Raw genomic sequence first — 22,616 nt, 5'->3', positions numbered from 1 at the left:
AGCTACTACATTGTTTTTTCTGGAAATAAACAGTATTTTTCTATAAAATTCTGAAATGAATGATAATTGCTGTTGTCGCGCTGATCAGGGCACTGCAACCTTGGAAAATGCAAATGTTAAGGGCTTGTGGTCAATGTACAAAAACATAACGGAAGTGTCGAATAGACGAGTAAATGGCCAAAAAATTCCTTATCAAAAGCACTGTATTTCTTCTCTGATTCACGAAGATGGCAGCTGAAGAATGGTAATGGTTTCCATTGCCCGTTGACATATTGACACCTTCTACAGCCATACTGGAAGTGTCTGTGGAAAAGGCGGTGGCTGCAATTAAAACTGGGTAGCTGAGCATAGTGGTATGAGTCAGCAAATCTTTCATCTTCAAGAAGACATTGTTTCCCTCTTCAGTCCAATGGATGGTTCTGGTGTTTCCGGACAGTAAATCAATGATGATTTGAGCTGCTCTTGGAAGAAGCCAACGGTAAAAGGTTTACCATTCCAAAGAATTTCTGCAGGCTTTTAACTGAGGCAGGTCTTGAGTATTTGTTAACGGCCTCAACTGTGGGGTCATGTCTTCGCGAGTAATCCTATGCCCCAGGAAATCAATCATTTCTTGTACACAGTTATCTGGATGGTCAGTCCAAAATTTTGAAGACGAATAAAAAGTATACAAAGATGTTCCAAATGTTCTTCCTTAGTCCCACTGGCCACTAAAATGTCGTCAAGGTAAATGAAGACATTGGTCACACCTCATTCTAAGGTATCCATCATCCATTGAAATGATTGAGCAGCATTCTTTGATCTGAGAGGCATTCATAAAAATTTAAACAACCCAAACAAGGGTAATTATTGCTGTTTTTGGAATGTCTCTGGTTCTACTGGTACTTGGTGATAGCCACGCACCGTCCATTTTGGAAAAGATCTTTGCTCCATGCAAATTAGCCGAGAAATCCTAAATATGAGGTATCAGATAACGATCCAGAATTGTGCTATCGTTAAGCTGCCTGTAATCTCCACATGATCGCCAACCTCCATTGTGTTTGTGGGCCATATGTAATGGAGATGTCCAGGGACTTGTTGGACCTACAAATTATGCCTAGTTCCTCCATCTTGGTAAACTCTTCCTTAGCTAAGTGCAGCTTCTACGGAGGCAAATGACGTGCTTTAGCATGGATAGGAGGGCCCTTATTACAAATGTGGTGCTTTGCAGTGGAGGCAGAAAACTGTAGAGTAGTAATCTCAGGGAAATATTCTAACAGCTTGGAGAATGCATCTACTGGTTTACTTAATATTTGAAAGCACAGAGCAGGGGTATAGGCATCTGCCAGAGGAATAGTCTAAAAAGTAGTTCCATCTATCAGCCGACGCCCTTTTAAGTCGACGAGGAATGAATAAACCCAAAGAAAATCTGCACCAAGCATAGGTTGGGATACTGCTACCATAATAAATGGTCAAGTGTAGAGATGATTCTCGAACTTGTCATTCATCTTCCTGGTATCAAAGGTCGGAATGTTGGAACTGTTAACTGCTCGTGGTTGCAGGTCCGGAGTAGGATGGCATGTGTCAAAAGCAGTGGTGGAAAATACACTAATTTCTGAACCTGCATCCACCAGAAATTTTTGCTAAGACAACTGGTCCCATACATACAGTAGGCTTGCAGGGTGTAAGGGTGGAAGGCATTTGCAGGTATTTACTCCCCAACACTTAAGAGCACTAGAGTGTGACACAGGGTCAATATTGGAGGAGTTGGTTATGCAGACTTGTCTTCCCTCGCTGTCCTTTTTAGGCAGCCATAGAAAGTCTGCCTCTGCCGCTACAGCCCTTGGGACTTCAAATGAACACTTGGATAACAAGAGCCTAATATCATCTGGCGTTTTAAAGCAGATTTTATTACAAGCTGCTGTTTTGTATGAGTTTAAAACTGGTAACTCTGTACATTATCACTTTCCTTTTTACTAAGTGTTCACTGTGGACAAGGAACTACTACATGGGGAACTATATTGAGGAATAATTCACACAATAAAATATCATTGACAATGGGGGAAAAAGGAAGAGAAAAACAATAATACAGGTTGTACCTCTCTTATCCAGCGCATTGTGCTCTGGCAACTTCCATGGTATGCATTGCTTAACGTACGTTTGGGCAATGTCCCACCGCATACATGTCCATGGTACCATGATTATTCATTTATCATGAGCAAGTCCACAGCACTTTAGAAAAAGCGATCGACAGCTATGGGAAATTGTATACTGTATACTGTATACCCACACTGATCCCACTGCCCTGCTCTCTCCCCACAGTCCCATGTCAGTCTCATTCTCATCCCACTGCCCTGCTCTCTGCCCACAGCCCCATGTTGGTCCCCACACTGATCCCTACTTACAAATAAAAAGTTTACAGGTACACTTCAGTATTCCATTTAGCTTTGCTAAGTATATATGGCGTCTGCACAACATCCACATTGCATAATGCCCAGTTTCACAGAACATATCATGGAAATTAAGCAGCGTATACCTATACAAACTCTTTTACAGAAACATGAAACTTGAACGCATTTATTTCACTTGAACTTGGTGCAGTAAAGGCATTGTCTAACCACTATGCTCACCATGCCACCCTACAGTATTATTTCCTGTTTTAAGTTTTGTTCTACCTTTGACATGTTTACATAAGGAAGTTCCCTTAGGTGTCAATTTCTGTTTTCTGGCATTTCCTGTGGTCTGGCAATGGCCAGGTCACATCATCAAATTCAAGAGGTACAACCTGTAAATATTCACATTTGACCATGTGTGCAAAAATAATTGTTCTGTCGGTCATGCAGGCAGATCTTTGGTGGTCTTGTAGTTAGATTATGGATCAGGTGATACTGGGAGGTTTAATAGCCTAATAGCTATTCATCCAGTTCTTTTTTTTTAAACTTTATTTAAGATTTTATAATATGAATAACATATAGGATTACATTTAAAAAAATTAAGAATAAAATAATAAAATTACAATACAATATCAGTAATCTAAATAAACTATACCCTCCCCAATAATTATTACACATTAATAACCCAACTCAAATTAGTCCAACCCCCCCTTTCCCCCCAAAATAAAGAGTGAAGAATTAATAAAGTTAATAATATATGTGAGAAAAAAAACCCACTTACAAAAAAAAACAAAAACATAACCGATTAAAATACTAACAAAAAGAAAAATAATTAATACTAAGATATCAGACTTAAAAAACATATTTAAATCAAACTTAAATGCATATATTTAACAAACGGAGTTAAGATGAAACATATATTTAACTCAAACTTAATATAAAAAATTAGTAAAGTTAGTAACATTATCTATCAAAAATTCTTAAACAATAATCAATTCTTAAAATAAAATTGTAGCATGAAAAAAAAGATGAAAAAAAACTTTCTCTATAGAAATAAACCTTCACCAAATATCAACTAACTTCACATCTATCATCATATTAGTCACATAAACCACCATCTTAAAACAAAATTCAAACCTCATTAAGCATTGTACAATTCAATTTTAGTACTCTTCCACCATTTTTCCCTTTTACTCTTGAATAGTTATCCAATAAAAGCTCCAATACCACATTTAAATATCCCCAATTATTACGTTAAAATTCAGATAGCCAAATAAAAAAAACGCTATTCATCCAGTTCTTGATCCAAAAGGTGCTGAACTTTAGACTTTTATACCTACTACCCAAGGTTAGAGTGAGAAGACCAAGCCAAGGTGATGGGAGTCTTTACGATTTGCCTGCTTTCTTGAGGCAGCACTTCAAATGAACATGAGGTCAATACTAATGATGGGCATGACTGTCATTTTCTGTAGCCTTCTGTGCTCCTGAGCTTTTGAGTTTCCAAACCAGGCCATGATGCAACTAATCATTACACTTTCCACAGAATGCCCGTGGAAGCTCGATAGAGTATTCAAATACATGCCCAATCTCCTCAAACTCTTAGAAAGTTAAGATTTTGCTATGCTTTATTCATGGTTACCTCATTAACTATAAATTTCACCTATAAATAATTGTATTATATAGGCATAAATGTTAATTCTGTCCCATTACATTACATCCTGCAATGTAACTAAAGAAAAGATACCTGCATGCTGCCAGAATTTTATATGTTTTATCCCAACGGTAACAAGCTTGTCGACATGCTGTGGATTGCACTTCACAACAAATATCTTGTCTTTATGCCCCCTGATGGAAAATAAAGTAATTTTTAAACATAATTTTCAACATAAAACAGTGAAATAAATGTGAATTACTTTGTTACAAATGAGACAAAGTGGTATGAAGAGCAAACCTTGATGTTGCCAGTCTTTCTCCCTTCTTCCATTCCCATACAATTATAGTGTGGTTGTCATCCAAACCAATTGACACCAAATTTTTTCCATCAGCTGCAAAGTGAATGAAAATCAGTGATTTTTATATATATATATTAATATATATATTTTATATATATATTAAAGATACTGTGTTATAGTTTCACAAAATAAATGGTTGTGCAAGAAATACATTCTGTATTTTAGATTGCATTTCTTTTCCAAAAGTAACAATGACCTGCTGCAAAGTGTTATTTGTAGTTTGAGAATGTGTATTCATTTTCAGGTCTGGTATAAATTCTGATCAATAACACAGGAAAACAACATCAAATAACATGACTTTATACTACTTTTCTACTATCTGTAACTCTTAATTTGGAAGAATCTGCTAAATTGTACCTCCAGCAATACACAAGTTTAAAAAGCATTCTGATTTATCCATACCCACCTATTCCCCCAACCTGAACATTAATTTATTTTATTGTAAGCACAATGTAGTTGCTGGATCTACCACTGACAAAATATCTTCCAATAACTGAAATAATTTTGAGAGTTCTTTCAAAATGTATAATTTAATTTGGGAAGACAATTGCATTAAGGTGAATACTAACATCTTTAAATTTACTTTCAAAGCATCTAGAATTAGAAATATAACACTCGTCATTCATTATTACTGCAAGACAAAGACTGGAGCAGTTCCAGAAGGTAGGTTACCTGCACCTTTCCAAGGATGGGTATTAAATTCTGATGAGGCAATAACAACCAAATCTCACGACAAATAAAAATATACAAAAGTGCTATATTGTAAACATTTTCTAGGAATTGCAACAACAGATTAATCAGATTTTTTTTAATATACCAAAGTACCACCTTGAAAATTAAATGGAAATGTCTGCAGATTCTGTGATTGGCACTCTCTTACCAGATGGCATTACATCAACTTATCCAGTTTCCTTTAAACCCCATCCTTGAGTCTCTCTCTTTCCCTTTCCCTCTCTCTCATTTCCATCAACACCCTGACCCCTTCCCTCACCATTCAGAGAGCTACTCCACCCCATCACTTTAGCTTTTTTCTCTTCTACCCTCCTACCCATATCCACCTAAGACCTCTGACATGTTAGCATGTATTCCATGACCTTCTCTCCACCCTCATCTTTTTATTCAGTTACATGCCTGCTTTTTGCTCATACTTTGACAAAGGTATCAGGCCTGAAACATTGGTTACCCTTTACTTCCCATACATGCTCGAGAACTTTTGTTTTCTGCGAGTATTTTGGGAACCTTAGTTTAACAAAAATATACAAATCACAAATTCAATCATATCTGAAGTACTGTCCTGGGAATGAAGAAGTTGATACTTAAGGAGAATTAACCGAGTTACAGAAATATGGTCATGCATTTCAGTAGAAAACAATAAACAGGCAAACTACTTTCTAAATGGGGAGAAAATTAAAAATGCCCAGATGTAAAAGGGCCAAGGAGTCCTCAAGCAGGATAACCTAAAGGTAAACTTGCATGCTAAGTCAATGGCAAAGTGGGCAAATGCAATGCTGGTGTTCATTTCAAGAGGAATAGAATACAAGAGCAGGGATGTGATATCGAGACTTCATAAGGCACTTGAAGACCTCACTTAGGGTATTGTGAGCTGCTTTATACTCCACATTTAAGAAAGGATGTGCTGAAATTAGACAAGGTTCAGAGGACGTTCACAAGGATGATTCTGGAAATGAAAGGGTTATCATATGTGGAGTAGTTGATTTCAAAGGTTGAAAGGCAAGAACAGAGTAGATGTAGAAAGGTTGTTTCCCATAGTGGGAGAGTCTTGGAGAAGAAGGCACAATTTCAGGATTGATGGGCATCCATTTAGAATGGAAATGCAGAGAATTTCTTGAGCTTGAGGGTGGTAAATCTGTGTAATTTATTGCCATAGGCAGTTGTGGAGGACAGGTCATATGGTATATTTTAGGCAGAGATTGATAGACTCTTGATTAGCCAGGGCATCAAAGGTTATGGGGAGAAGGCCAGGCAGTGGGGCTAAGTGGGAAAATGGAGCAGCTCATGGTTAAATGGCAGGGCAGACTCAATTGCCTGAATGGCCTATTTCTGCTCCTATGACGAATGGCTTTATGGTTATCAGTTTACTTTTCCAACCTACCTTGTGTCATCAGCAAAATTTGATACAATATACCTAGACCCTTCATGCAAATCATAAACGTAGATTATAAATGGCTGAAGCTCTAACATTTCACCAGTTTCATTCATAAACCTGAAAACAATCCTGTCCTTGCATCTGCCAACTGATACTCTGTGGTCAGATTACCTTCAATATGATAGCCATTTTCTTGTGCAGTCACCTTCTACTTTGCAACTTAACAAATGCTCATGTTTTAAAACTGAACTGCAACATTGATAAACACAAATACAAATTTTCAGAGACAATACAACTGCTGTGAAAAAGGTACCTAACACAGAGTCAATGTAATTTTGTTGTCAGATCAACTGCAATAATCTCATGTTTATCATAGTTTTCATTGAGAATTTCAGAGCTTAGGAAACTAATGATTCTGCAATTAAACTCAAAAAGTGTAGCTGCATTTTGAATGACTTGTTCACATATTTTAAATGACAATCTGGGCCACATGAGAGTTTCTCAGTTATAGCCTGATACCCTTAAGTTTGGAATATATGGCAGCTCAGAAACTTAAAATAATTTTTTTGTAAACTGAACCCACTGTCTTGAAACTATTTATAAGAGTTAAAATCCATTCCCACACTATTATATCCTATTTTGGGCAATGCATTTTGCAGAGAATATACAAGAAATGTATTCAAATGTGTCAAGGAATAGGAGAAGGCAGTTTCATGGTTAGACTGAATAAGATTAGAATCATTTCCTTACAGTGGAGAAAGAGATTGAAAAAAATATCAGAAATAGTTATGACTGAATAAATATAGAGTAGATGTTTTCAGTCGCTGAAGCATTGATTAGCCTAATAGGATTGTAGATATGGAATGAGTTGTCCTTAAAAGGGGAACTTCAAGAAGAAAATTTCTGCTCTCTGGTTGGAGACTGCCAAGATGGAAAATAAGGAGTTATTTCTCAATTTGCAAGTGGCCTCTGTTTGGCAGTATGCAAGGCCATGGACAGACACGTCGGTGGTCGCTGTCAAAATTGTATGGAATTTAAATGGTTGGCCATTGGGAGATCCTTGCTGTTGCAATCTGCATCTAGTTTCCCATTGGGAGCACTGGATGACCCTTACAGATCCACAAGTGAAATGTTGTGTCACTTGGAAGGACTGTATGGAGCCCTGAATAGTGGTAAAGCAGGAGGTGTAAGTACAAGGGTAGCACATTTTCTGGTCACATGGATAGGTACCAAGGAGGCAATTGGTGAACAGAATGAGTGGATTAGGGAGTCTCAGAGGGAGTGAATCCTATGGAAAGCAGATCAGGGAGAGAAGAGAAAGATGTGTCTAAAGGTGGGATCCCATTGAACATGGCGGAAATTGCAGAGGACAATATGTTAATGAAGAAGCTAGTAGGGTGGTATTAATATATCGACTTCTCCAATTTCTGTTACTCCCCTACCTTGGTCTCTCACTTTCCCCACCCTTCTATCTCCTTTCCTCCAGCTTCTCACTTCTTTCCCTTTCTTTTCCTATCAGAAAGCTACCCTTCTTAGCCTCTGCCCTCTCCATCACCTCTCAGCTTATTTCTTCCACTCTCCCACCTACGTCCACCTAATATATCTCTTACCAGTTAGCATTTGCTCCTCCCCTTCCTCTCTTCCTCCCCCCCCACCAGTGTCTACCTGTTTTTTCTGATTCCTGATGAAGACCACAGGCCCCAAACACTAGTTATCTTTTACTTCTGATGTTTGCTGCGCGACTTGCTGGTTTCTCCAGCACTTATGAGCATTGCAATGGAAACTATAACTTGTTCTGAGAAGCAATGGAAAGAGAAACAAATCATTTTTTGGTTGGTAGATGTATCAACTTCATTTGAATCTTACGAAGTTCAACACAGAGAATTAATTTTTAAAGCGTTACTCAAATTTGTTACAGAAATACAAGAAGCAACTTACATGAAAAATCAAGTGCACATACTCCTCTTTGGTGCTGTCCTTTTAGCAATGATAAACATTTAAGTGTTTGAACATCCCAAACATGTATTGATGGATCCCGTCCAATCTAACAAAAGCAACGTAGTGTTAACACTAATTTAAATTTGGTGATTGAAATAGATCAATATAAACTATTAAACACAAATTACACTGACAAATAGAAAAGTTGAAAAATAACATTTTGAAATAAAAATATTTATCTCCCTCTTGATTTTTAAAGAGTAAACCATGTTCTGGTCTATACTGCTTTGAATTCTGCCATGTTGAAATGTACAATAGCAAGTATTTTGACAAGTTTTTTTAAACCTTATTTCCTCACCACACTGTAAGATTAAAATTTCACCAATTTTGTTGAAAGTGGTCAATGTAATACTGCTCATGAGTCCCAATGCAGCAAAAAATGCTTTGACCTGTTTTTTGTGAAGGTTAAGCTGAAAAATAATCTTGAAGCACAATCCATAGCTGAATCAAAACAGAGAAACTGTTCAATAAACACTATTATAACATTGAATGCACTCCGCACTCTCTCATCACCTGATCAAAGTTTACCTGGGACTCCATGCTACAGTTAAACTGTAGCAATCAGTTACAGCACTTAGATATTAACTGTCTTGGAGAATAACGTAGTCTGCATCAGTCACCTCTTATAACCAACAAAAAAATTCCACAGACAGGTGAACATTCTATTGAGATGAAGGCTATCATCCCTGCTGCAATAGCAACATATAGATGAATTTATTAGACCTCCTGCCCTCAGTGGAATGAAAAATTTGTTTATGTTGGTTTAAGTTATGTCCTTCTAAAAGTGCCATGCCTTTCTTTTCATTTTATTATTTTTTTTTTTAAATACTTTATTTTTCAATTTTTTCCATAAATATATTCAGTCTTTAAATTTTTATACATTTGAATTATATATATATTTTTAAAAAAATCTCCTTTTTCCCTCCCTCTACCGAAGAATATAACTTTACTCACTGTCAGAGCTCTTTTTTTTAAATGATTCTTTTTCTGGGATATCGCATCCTTACATACAATGAAAGGTCAAATTTACAATTGGACCTCTTCATAATCTAAGTATGGTTGCCATATCTTAATGAAAGTGTCATATTTATTTTTTAAGTTATAAATGATTTTCTCCATGGGTATACAACTATGCATCTCCCTGGCCCATCACGCAATAAATGATTGGTATACACTTCTCGGCCACAGCCAAGGTTACCTTAACAAAACAGATTTGAAATTTGATGTAGAAATTTGTATTAAACCAGTCCATATCTCGCATTAAACGCTAATGTCATACTGTCCAAACACCAGTCAGACCAGCATTCCTTTGGTATTGTAATACCTAGATCCAACTCTCACCTCTCCCTTGACCTTTGTAGGCCTGGCTTAACACTTTCACCTTGGAGAGCAGAATACATCCTAGTTATGAATTTAGGCATATTTCCCAGTTGAAGCATCCCCTCCATTTCATTATTTGAAGGCAGGGCCATTGTGGGACCCCATCTTTCTTGCAAGAAGGACCTCAAATGAAGAAAGCAGTGGAAAGTTCCATTGATAGATTATATTTCTGTTTTAGTCGTTCAAAGGACATAAGTATCCCTTCTTCATAGCAATCTTTAATATATTTAATTCCTTTCTCATGCCAAATATTTAGGATTCTATTCCCAAAGTTCACAGGAAATAGTTAATTCTGGCACAGAGGTGCTTTTGGTGATATCCCCATTTTTTCCCAATACTCTTATTTTAATCATATGTATTAGAATGGGGATATCTTTTTTTATTATTAATTTGACATTCTGCACCCTCTCTCATTGTACATAGTCCCATTTGGATCCACGAGAGAGCGTTCTCTTCTTCAAAAAAGAATGAGAGGAACTTTGCCAGGGTTGCTAAATAATATTTTTTAAAATCCAGAAATCTTAATCCTCCAAATTTATATTCCCACATCAGTTTCTCCATGGCGACCCTAGGCATTTTAGTATTCCAAAGAAATTGTCTTAAATGACCATTAAGTATCTTTAAATAAATTCTTAGGCAAAGGAATCGGCAACTACTGAAAAAGGAATTGCAGTCACGGCATCACTTTCATTTTCACATAATTAACCCTTTGAATTAAGGTAATTAGCAGGTCTTTCTATCTTTGTAAACCTTTATCTTTTCAAGCAGTGGGAGATAGTTAAGTTTGTACAGATTTTGTAAGTTATTATCCACCATTATTCCTAAATATTTAATTCCATCCATTTTCCATTTAAACCGGCTTCCTTTTTGATATCTTTCATAGTTAACATTCGTTAATGGCATAATTTCACTTTATTCCATATTTATTTTGTAAACTGAGACTCTCCCATATTTTTCCAGTGTGGGGTATAGTTTGGCCAAAGACTCAACTGGGTCTGATAAGTATAGCAGCACATCATCTGCAAATAAATTGATTTTATGCTCTTTTTGGCCAACTCTGAATCCCTTTATATCTGGATCTCTCCTTGTAATTTCTGCTTATGGTTCAATCACCAAGACAAAGAGGCCTGGAGACAGTGGACACTCCAACCTGCTGGATCTACTCAAAGGAAACATTGATGAGATTTGGCCATTGGTTATAATTTTGGCTTGTGGTTTATGGTGGAGTTTTTATCCAATCAATAAATGTTCGTCCCATTCCAAATTTGAATAAGATTGGTCACTCTATTAGATCAAATGCTTTTTCTGCATCTAACAATACAGTCATACTTGGGTTTTCTTTAGATTTATCCAAATTAATTATATTAAATAATCTGCTCAATTTATCTGCAGAGTGTCTTTTTTTTAAATGAAGCCCACCTGCTCTGAATTTATCTTTCTTCTTTCTTCTTCTCCATTGGCTTGGCATCGCGGACGAAGATTTATGGAGGGGTATGTCCACGTCAGCTGCAGGCTCGTTGGTGATTGACAAGTCCGATGCGGGACAGGCAGGCATGGTTGCAGCGGTTGCAAGGGAAAATTGGTTGGTTGGGGTTGGGTGTGGGGTTTTCCTCCTTTGTCTTTTGTCAGTGAGGTGGGCTCTGCGGTCTTCTTTAAAGGAGGTTGCTGCCCGCCGAACTGTGAGGCGCCAAGATGCACGGTTGGAGGCGATATCAGCCCACTGGCGGTGGTCAATGTGGCAGGCACCAAGAGATTTCTTTAAACAGTCCTTGTACCTCTTCTTTGGTGCACCTCTGTCTCAGTGGCCAGTGGAGAGCTCGCCATATAACACGATCTTGGGAAGGCAATGGTACTCCATTCTGGAGACGTGACTCACCCAGCGCAATTGGGTCTTCAGCAGCATGGATTCGATGCTTGCGGACTCTGCCAGCTCGAGTACTTCGATGTTGGTGATGAAGTCATTCCAATGAATGTTGAGGATGGTGCGGAGACAGCGCTGATGGAAGCGTTCTAGGAGCCGTAGGTGATGCCGGTAGAGGACCCATGATTCAGAGCCGAACAGGAGCGTGGGTATGACAACGGCTCTGTACACGCTGATCTTTGTGTGTTTCTTCAGGTGATTGTTTTTCCAGACTCTTTTGTGTAGTCTTCCAAAGGCGCTATTTGCCTTGGCGAGTCTGTTGTCTATCCTTGCATAAGATGAAATGGTGCAGCCGAGGTAGGTAAACTGGTTGACCGTTCTGAGTTCTGCGTGCCCGATGGAGATGTGGGGGGGGCTGGTGGTCATGGTGGGGAGCTGGCTGATGGAGGACCTCAGTTTTCTTCAGGCTGACTTCCAGGCCAAACATTTTGGCAGTTTCCGCAAAACAGGACGTCATACGCTGGAGAGCTGGCTCTGAATGGGCAACTAAAGCGGCATCATCTGCAAAGAGTAGTTCACAGACAAGTTGCTCTTGTGTCTTGGTGTGAGCTTGCAGGCGCCTCAGATTGAAGACACTGCCATCCGTGCGGTACCGGATGTAAACACCGTCTTCATTGTTGAGGTATTTCATGGCTTGTTTGAGCATCATGCTGAAGAAGATAGTAAAGAGGGTTGGTGCGAGGACGTAGCCTTGCTTCACGCCGTTCTCAATGGAGAAGGGTTCGGAGAGCTCATTTCTGTATCTGACCCGACCTTGTTGGTTTTCGTGCAGTTGGATAACCATGATGAGGAACTTGGGGGGGGCATCCGAGGCGCTCTAGTATTTGCCAAAGCCCTTTCCTGCTCACGGTGTCAAAGGCTTTGGTGAGGTAAACAAAGGTGATGTAGAGTCCTTTGTTTTGTTCTCTGCACTTTTCTTGGAGCTGTCTGAGGGCAAAGACCATGTCAGTAGTTCCTCTGTTTGCGCGAAAGCCACACTGTGATTCTGGGAGGACATTTTCGGCGACACTAGGTATTAGTCTATTAAGGAGAATCCTAGCGAAGATTTTGCCTGCAATGGAGAGCAGCGTGATTCCCCTGTAGTTTGAGCAGTCTGATTTCTCGCCTTTGTTTTTGTACAGGGTGATGATGATGGCATCACGAAGGTCCTGAGGCAGCTTTCCTTGGTCCCAGCAGAGCATGAAAAACTCATGCAGTTTGGTATGCAGAGCTTTGCCGCCAGCCTTCCAGACCTCTGGGGGGGATTCCATCCATACCTGCTGCTTTGCCACTTTTCAGTTGTTCAATTGCCTTATAAGTCTCTTCCCGGGTGAGGACCTCATCTAGCTCTAGCCTTAGGGGCTGTTGAGGGAGCTGGAGCAGGGCAGATTCTTGGACTGAGCGGTTGGCACTGAAAAGAGATTGGAAGTGTTCTGACCATCGATTGAGGATGGAGATCTTGTCGCTGAGGAGGACTTCACCATCTGAGCTGTGCAGAGGGCTTTGGACGCATCGCGGGGAGTGACAGCCAGCCGAGACTGGGCCTGCCCGCATTGCTGCCTGAGCACCGAACACAGGCTGCCGTCGCCAGGCAAACCCTGGCAGCCCGCACAGCCCGATCATTGGCAGCCGAGCCCCGGGCCTGGACCGGTCAATGAGAATTTCAGAGTTTAATACACACCTCAAAAACCAATAGTCTAAACAGTAACAACTGTGAACTCCATTGCAGAGTTCTCTCCAGTCTTAAAAATTTCTACTCGAACTTTTCTTTCTGATCCTCAACCAATGCTGCATCCCCTTTACTCGGACGCGGCAGGAGTAAACACACACAGGCTGATTCCAGGGCGCACCTCTCCATAACTATGGACAGCTGTCGTAAATCTCCAGAAATGGTTCGACCTAAAAGGGGAGGCAGGCCTCTTCAGCCCGGTTAAGCAACCTTCATAGGAGAAGGTCACTCCGATATAAAACCTACGACCCAAGGACCTTGCTGTCACATCCCAGCTTGCTTGGCCATGGCACAAGAACCATGGGTGTAAAGGGTGGGGCCAGTACTGCGCACACTGCACTCCACCTAAAACCTCCTTTGCGCAGGTCCGAGGACAGGTCCACGTCCTCCCCATCAAAAGATGCACACAAACTCAAGCTAGCATGCTGGAACATCGGAACCATGCCAGACAAGGCTGACAGCCACCGACCTGAATATCTGTCTCCCCTCATCGCACATGAACTCTTCAGACTCGACATCGACATAGCCGCTCTCAGTGAAGTCGCCTTGCAGATGTAGGCAGCCTCCAAGAACACGGCGCGGGCTACACACTCTACTGGTCTGGCAAGCCTCAGGCTGAACAACGCCTATCTGGTGTTGGCTTCATGGTCAAGAACTCCATTGCCTCCAAACTTGAAAACCTCCCAACAGGCCACTCTGACCGGATCATGTCCTTGCGACTCCCCCTTCAAAACAAGCAATGCATCACTATCATCAGTGTCTATGCTCCAACCCTTCAGGCGGAACCAGCAGAAAAGGACAAGTTCTACACTGATCTGCGCAACCTCATCCAATGCACCCCTACAGCCGACAAGGTTGTCATCCTTGGCGACTTCAACGCTCGCATCGGCAAAGACTCAGAAACCTGGCCAGGAATCCTTGGCAAGCATGGTGTCGGCAAGTGCAATGACAATGGGCGCCTCCTGTTGGAACTCTGCGCAGAACAGCGGCTTGTCATTACTAACACCCTTTTCCAGCAGAGAGACAGCCTGAAGACTACCTGGATGCATCCCCGATCCAAACACTGGCACCTCCTGGACTACGTTCTGGTGCGAGGAAGAAACAAACGAGATGTGCTCCACACCAGGGTCATGCCCAGCGTGGAATGCCATACTGACCACCGGCTTGTTCGCTGCAAGCTCAACCTTCACTTCAAGCCAAAGTTCAAGAACAGTGGAGCCCCCAAAAAGAGGTTCAATGTTGGAAACTTGCAGTCAGACGTAGTGAGAGGAAACTTCCAGGCAAACTTCCAAGCAAAGCTCGAGGATGCAAATTGCCTCACGGACACGTCTCCTGAAACCCTCTGGGATCAGCTGAAAACGGCCATACTGCAATCCACTGAAGAGGTACTGGGCTTCTCCTCCAGGAAAAACAAGGACTGGTTTGACGAAAACAACCAGGAAATCCAGGAGCTGCTGGCAAAGAAGCGATCTGCCCAGCAGGCTCACCTTGCAAAGCCTTCCTAGCCAGAGAAAAGATGAGCCTTCCGTCTCGCATGCAGCCATCTTCAGCGCAAACTCCAGAAGATTCAAAATGAGTGGTGGACTAGCCTCGCCAAACAAACCCAGCTCAGTGCGGACATTGGCTACTTCAGGGGTTTTTATGAGACACTAAAGGCAGTGTACGGCCCCTCAACCCAAGTCCAAAGCCCTCTGCGCATCTCAGACGGCGAAGGCCTCCTCTGAATTTATCAGTTTAGGTAGATATTCCTCTAGTCTATTGGCTAATGCTTTTTCTAAAATTTTGTAATCTGCATTTAACAAGGAATGAAGATAGTTTTAGCGAGTCTCTGGTTTTTTTTTTCAGTAGTACCATAATAGCTGCTGAGGCTTCCAGAAGAGTCTTAGTTTCAACCGCCCGGTCCAATACCTCTATAATAAGAGGCATCAAAAGATCTTTAAGTTGTCCATAAAACTTGGATGGGAAACCATCTTCTCCTGATGACTTATTTGCCTGTAGTGTATTCAAGGTTTTTTTTAATCTCTTCTATTGTGAATGGGGCATCTAATTCCTTCTGATTTCTATCTCAATTTTGGCAATTCAATCACAAAGAGAAATACATCTATTTCAGTAGAATACCCTATCAAGTCTGATTCATATAGCTTTGTATAGTATTGTTTGAAAGTATCATTGATTTCCTTATGATTATATATATAAATTTGTCAGGCTCTATTTGAATTGAATTTATCATCCTTGATGTCTCCTTTGACTTTAATTGCCATGACAAAACTTTGTGTGCTCTATTTCCCAATTCATAGTACTTCTGTTTTGACTTTAAGATTGTTTTGCATTGTTCTTTCCCCATTCGCTTGCATTCTTTTTCCAATTGTGTTATCTCTTTCTCCAAGCCATTGCCCTCTGCCATATATTTTCTTTTTTCTTTATATGAAATTATCTGTCCCCTCAAATAAGCTTTTCGTGTATCCCATATTAGGAAACTATCATTAGTAGAGGGTCGATTTGTTTTGCAAAATAATTTTATTTGTTCCTTAATTAAATTACAGAAATCTGTCCTTCTTAACAGTGTAGGATTAAGACACCATCTGTATACATTTTCTTGCTTCTCAGGCTAGATATTCCATTTCAACTACTTTGTTTTTCAATTGCGCAGACATTAAAAACAAATCTATTCTTTTACAGGAGTCGTGAAACTTTGAGTAAAATGAATAAACTCTCGATGTGGGGTGTGACTGTCTCCATAAATCTATCACGTTTAAATATTTCATAAAAGATAATGTGATTTTTGCAGCTTTTGCCTTTGTCACTATCCTTCCTGATTTATCAATGACGGGATCCAAGCAAAAATTAAAATCTCCTCCAACCAGTACATTTTATTACCCTCTACTATTTAAGAAGACATAAGGATTCATCATCAAAATTGAGAGCATAAATATTCTTGAGAATCCAGGATTCAGTATATTCCTGACAATGTGTCATTACAAACCTCCCTGCTGGGTGAATGAATGTATCTTCGACTAACATCCGTATATATTTATTTATTCAAATTGCTATCCCCATCACTTTGGTATTAAAAGTGTCCTCCCCAGACCCTTTTTAAACTTACTATGTTCCAATTTTTTAAGGTGTGTTTCCTGTAGAAAAAAACTACATCTGCCTTTAATTTTTCTTGTGTTCCAAAACTCTTTTCCTCTTTATGGTTCCATTTATCCTGTTAATATTATAACTGATAATTTTTAACATTCTATTCATATTTATATTTGTACATATTCAGCTCTATCATTAGACCCTTTTGCTGATTTATACAATAAAGTGATTTTCCCCTGTTAACAAACACACATATTCCCCCGCTCTAACAGTGATGTAATCAAGAAATCCCGGAATCCTGTATAAAAAAAACCCCACAGTACTGTCCGAGGAAAAGCTCCTCCTCTTAGCTTCAGTGCCATTTTGAACAAAATTCTCCCTCTCTGCCACCATTAACCCCCCTAAATCGAAGTATCCATCCTCCTACTATTTTGCTAAATATTTACTTTGTGTTGAGCTCTCTGTATATGTTTCAAAATTACTTTAAATAACCAATAAAAGATAGTTCAAAAATATAACTCTCATTGTACATTTTATCCAATTTTTAACATTTACAGTTATCTTTATCTTTTTTCTTCTTTCTTCTTTTTCATCTTTATGGCATCTATTCTTGGGTCCCCTTTACAGTTCTTGCAAAAATCTCTTTACTTCCTTTACTGTTTTATAGAACCTTCAGAGTCCCTCTGTTACATCAATCCTGAGCGTCGTTGGGTACACCATTGCATATTTTATATTCTGTGTTCTTAATTGTCTTTTAACATCATCAAATTATTTTCTTTGTTTTACTAAATTAGCCCTTAAATCTTGAAAGAATAGCAACTTTCCTCCTTCAGGCTCAACTGGGCCACTGCTTTCCCTGGAATACTCCATTGTTGCCTTTAATGTTGCCTCTTGATCTCAGTAACTGAAAAATCTTACCAGGATCAGTTGCAGTCTCCCGGGGCCGAGAGTCCAATGGGCTCTCTCTACAAATAGTTTTTCCTTGAATTTTCCCACTCCCAATGCTTGTGGGATCTACTCTTCAAATAAATTCACCAGGTCGTTCCCCTCAGTCCCTCTCTCAGCTCGATGATTAGGACATTATTTCTTCTGCTGAAATTTTCCACATGGTCGATTTTGTCCAGCAGCAGTTGTTTATCCAATTTCCACTTCTTTGTATTTACCTCCAGAGTTTTTAATTGCTCTTGAGTCATTCTTTCTCAGATTGTTTTCAACCTGGCCCACCTGAGAAGTCAGGTGTTCAATCACTGTTGTCATCACTGGTATTTTTCCTGCCACTTCTCTTCGTACATTTTGCACCTTGGAGAATCGTTCACTCAGAACCTCCATGGTTTCTATCATTTTTTGGAAATCCTGTGTCGATCCCCCACCTCCTTGGGTTTGTCCCGACATTGTGGCTGTACCTTCTTCACCATCCCCTTGTGGACTTTCTGTCGATGATCTCGGCGACTTTTGAACTTCTTCAGTTTTATTTTTCTGGATCTTGTTCATCTTACCCATCAACCTTTTGTTTTTAGGACATAAATTTTTTGATTTGATAACTTTAAATCAATCTTCATGGAGAGTTCTTCCAACCCACATCTCCCTAGGTCCTTTGCATGGCCACACCCCTTTTCATTTTTTATTGCAGGAAATATCACCTGAAAATCCCCATTCCTGCAGAAGAACATTTCACAGTAGAAGAACGCTGCACATAAATTCACCAATAACAATAGATATAGACATTGAAAATTTAATTTTAATCAAGAGATACTGCATGGTAACAGGCCCTTGCTGCCCACAGGCCTGTGGTCCCTAAGTACATCCATGTGGATGTACATCTTTGGAATGAGGGAGGAAATTGAAGTTGAACAGGCTTGATTAGTGACATACCTTTCCTTAGGAGACACACTTGGAATCATTAAGTTGTTATTAGGCTAGTGATTGGAAAGCATATGCCTTTCTCAGTAGATGAGGATCCATCTTAACCCTGAAGAACTTGAATATGGTTATATGGGATAGTGCATCTGGGAAGGATCCCATAGATATGCATTGAACAACAGCCACATGGTCAGATCTGCCTGAAAGAGATAGCTATCTCATAGCTTTATCTCATCCTTCTCAGGATTGAGTTTCACTGAGCTCTCCATCTCTCTTTAAGGAACCTAAAGCTTTCTTTCTTCCCTTCACAAGCAAACATCCTTAGCATATGGACACTAATGATGTTTCCTCATTACTTCAGTCAAGGTTAATCCTGACCTCAGGATTTGAGGATGCAGAATTTGAAGGTTCTTCCTGTGACTGTATGAGTTTCCTCCAGGTACTCTGGTTTCCTCCTACATCCCAAAGTTGTGCAAGTTGGTAGGTTAATTGGCCACTAAATTGGGCTGGCAGAAGAGTTGATGGGAATGTGGGGACAGTAAAAATATTTTAGGATAGGGTTAGTTAAAAACAAATGGTTTAAGGCAAGTGCAGACTCAATGGAATGAAGGATCTGTTTCCACGCAGTATCTTTCTTTGAAGCTGATAACTTCTAAATCTGAGTTTAAATCAGTAATGCACATTACTGAATGGAAAGGAACCACATATTGAGCCCTATGAAAGCACAGTTTTAACAGCGTTCAGTTACAAAAAAACATGAATCATTATATTTTCCTTCCTATTACTGAGTAAGTTTTGGACCCAAATTTCTACATCTGATTAGATTAGATAAGTTTTTTTTTAACCAACCTCATACATGAAGACTTTGTCTAAAGGCTTGCTAAATTATATCAAATATATTGTCCTTCATTTACCACCTCCTGAAGATCAAGTTAGTTGACAAATCCTTGCTGACTGATCAGTGCACCTCTTCCTTGAAGATTATTATATTTATCCTTAGAATGAAGTTCAATAATTAGCATATAACTATTTGGCTCATCCCTTCCTCCTCTTTTGAAATGATATAATATAGGCAGTTCTCCAGTTTTCACCCCACAGTCTGTGTGGATCCCTCAGCTCCTGAGTCTCTTGGGTTTGCAACCCCTTGTGGCTACTGCGGAACACAGGTGCCGCCATCTTGGGCACTGACCTCTGCGATTGCAGCATTTTATTTAAACAGTGTAAGCTACTTCAAAAAGCCGTTTAAAGCCTGTACGGAGCTACTGGCATTAGGACAGGACAGTTGAACCCTTCAGAGCCATGATGTTTCTCCATTCCCTCCTCTTCCAAGTCTGCACCAGTGCTGCCATTACAATACGAAACAAAAAAAATTGAAAAAAATGTCTTCAATGCCTCCACATTTTCCTCAACTTCTTTAACAGCCTGGAACACATTTCATCTGGAACTGATCATTTATCTATTTCAAAGGCAATAATCCTCTTGAAACTTGCTATATTTCCTCTCATCAATACATGATTCTCATTATATTAAAGATAATCCCCATGAAACTTGCTGCATTTCTCTTTAATACATCATGACACTCATTACATTAATGATAACATCCCCCTCTTTATTGAAGACCATCCAAAGTATTCAAGAACCTTACCCAATTCTTCTACTAGGAAACACAGATTACCTTTTATGTATGTAATAGCCCTTTCTTTGGTCTACCCCTTGCTCCTTACATAAATAAAGCTTAATTGGATGACTTTTATTTTACAAGTCAATTTTTTTTTTATTTTCCAATATCCCTTTTAATTTTATCCCTTAATTTTTTTTATATTCTACTGTGCTTTCTGATAGCATTAAACTTTTAATGTTAGACATATAATTCTCTTTTTTTTTTACCCTGGCTGGGCACCAGATCTTTCAGGGGGCTTTAATTAGAGCCACCTCACTAGTCAGACAGGACATAGGTCACATCCCTCGTGACCATGAATATCAGATCTGCCACAGCTGACATCTTCCAATTGCTCATCTTCCTAACCAAAAGTCGACACCTGGGCCAGCCTCCAGCCCTAAGGTATATAAAAATGAGCATGTGTGCAACTCTTTTTTTTAAGGTACCCAAGCCTGCTCCTGGCTGCGATCCACAGGCACCACTGGAGGGCTAATTGTGAGGTGAGTGCTGTAAAATGGGTGGGGGTTCACTTTCCACACACAGTTGAACTGAAACATTCAAATCTGTAGCTAGATAGCTTCTTTAATCTATGTATCATGGCTGTATGTAGGGAGAGGGTTGGTAGGTACTGTTGGTTTTAATCCTCAATAGTCCAAATAACTTGTAGATCAGGTAACCTGCAGGCTAGCAAGAATGGCATGCATGCACCATGTTGTACCCTGTTTTGTATTTGTTTTCCATTTGTAAATAAATTCCATATTTTTGCTACGAACACATGTCCAGGGTTGTCACTCCTTGAATCGGTTACCTGTATCCTCACTGCCACACAGTTCTAGGTATGACAATTTTGTGGAACTTTATTGTTCTTGGCATACAAATCACAGAAGGACCCATAAATAATTCAACTTCACCACTCCACTTACTTATTCTAATCTCACCCCCTTGGAACTCCTTGTCCTCCACTCTCTCTGCACCAATCCCAAATTCACCATCCAACTTGCAAACAAGGGTGGCACTGTTGTGCTCTGACTCACTGACCTCTGGCTGAAGCCAGACAACAACTCTCAGACACCTCCTCTTACTTACCACTTCAACAGTACCCATCAAAACTCATCTCCATGCTATCTCTGAACTCATCACTTCGGGTCATCTCCCTTCCACTGCCTCCAACCTCATTGTTTCCTAAACCCCCCCCCCCCACCCAGTTCTACCTCTACCCAAGATCCACAAACCCAATTGCCATGGTATATCTACCATTTCCACTTGCTCCTGCCCCACCAAAATGGTATCTGCTTCCCTCAACTCCATTCTGTCCATCCTGGTCCAGCCCTCCCCACCTATGTTCGTGATACTTCACATGCCCTTCATTACTTCAGAAACTTAATTTGACCACCTCATCTTAACCATGGAGGTTCAATCATTATACACCTCCTAAATGGAAGGACTCAAAGCCCTTTGCTTCTTCCTGGACAACAGACCCAACTAGTCCCCCTCCAACACACCTTCCTTCTCTTGGCAGAATTTGAACTCACTCTCAATAACTTCTCCTTTGACTCATCCCACTTTCTCCAAAGGAATACCTGGATGAGCCCCAGCTGTCCCTGAATTTTGTTGGTTTTGTGGAGCAATCCATGCTACAACCCTACATGGGCAAGGCCCATCAACTCTTTCTCTTCTTCATTGACAACTAATTTGGTGCAGTCTCATGCACCCATGATTACCTTGCTGACTTTATCCACTTTGCTGACAACTTCCACCCTGACCTCAAATTCGATTGGTCCATCTTGAGAAACACTCTCTCCCTTCTCAATCTCTGTGTCCATCTTGAGAGACAAATTCTTGACTGAAGATTTCTACAAACCCACCAACTCCCACATCTACCTCAACTATACCTCTTTACACCTTGTCTCTGTAAGAATTCCATTCCTTTCTCATAATTCCTCCGTCTTATCTCATCTGTTCCAAGGACAAGGTCTTCTATGCTAGTTCATCCAAAAAATGTGGCTACGCCTCTACAACCATCAATTCTGCCCTTGCGGACATATCCTCCATTACTCACATATCTACCCTGGCCCCCATCGCTCCCACAAGGACAGAATTCTTCTTGTCCTTACCTAACACCCCACTTGCCTTTGTTCCAACATATCATCCTCTGCCATTTCGACCACTTACTACATGATCCCACCACCAGTCACATCTTCCCCTCTCCATCTTCTGCAGGGACTGCTCCCTCCATGATTCCCTTGTTCACTCCTCCCTTCCCACCAATTGCCCCCTTGGCATCTACTCTGTGACACAAGGAAATTCTACACTTGCACCACACCTCCTCCCTCACCACCATTCAGGTCCACAAACAGTCCTTCCAAGTGAAGTAACACTTCACTTTTGAATCTGCAGGGGTCATCTACTGCATTTGGTACTCCTATTGAGGTCTCCTGTACATTAGAGAAACTACACGCACACTGGGTCATTGCTTTGTTGAGCACCTTGGTTCTCTCCGCTGCAATAGAGCGATTT

At 40.1% G+C, this 22,616-nt stretch overlaps 1 protein-coding gene across 9 annotated transcripts in view; it reads right to left on the bottom strand.

Moving 5' to 3' along the window:
- LOC138760632 (echinoderm microtubule-associated protein-like 6) overlaps positions 1–22,616 on the bottom strand; it is a 371,242-nt gene that overhangs the window by 155,169 nt on the left and 193,457 nt on the right. For all 9 annotated transcript variants that reach the window (XR_011355764.1, XR_011355765.1, XM_069931442.1 and 6 more), the window contains 3 exons: positions 8,427–8,532; positions 4,321–4,414; positions 4,114–4,214 (listed from right to left, as the gene is read on the bottom strand). Coding sequence is in view for 7 of the 9 variants with exons in the window: in XM_069931442.1 (XP_069787543.1) it covers positions 4,114–4,214; positions 4,321–4,414; positions 8,427–8,532 (301 nt within the window). In the remaining 2 variants the exon portion in view is untranslated. The remainder of the gene's footprint in view (positions 1–4,113; positions 4,215–4,320; positions 4,415–8,426; positions 8,533–22,616) is intronic.

Source organism: Narcine bancroftii, chromosome 4, assembly GCF_036971445.1.
Source record: "Narcine bancroftii isolate sNarBan1 chromosome 4, sNarBan1.hap1, whole genome shotgun sequence".
Taxonomy (NCBI): Eukaryota; Metazoa; Chordata; class Chondrichthyes; order Torpediniformes; family Narcinidae; genus Narcine; species Narcine bancroftii.
Note: the sequence above shows the minus strand (reverse complement) of the source record. Positions and strands in the feature narration are given on the sequence as shown.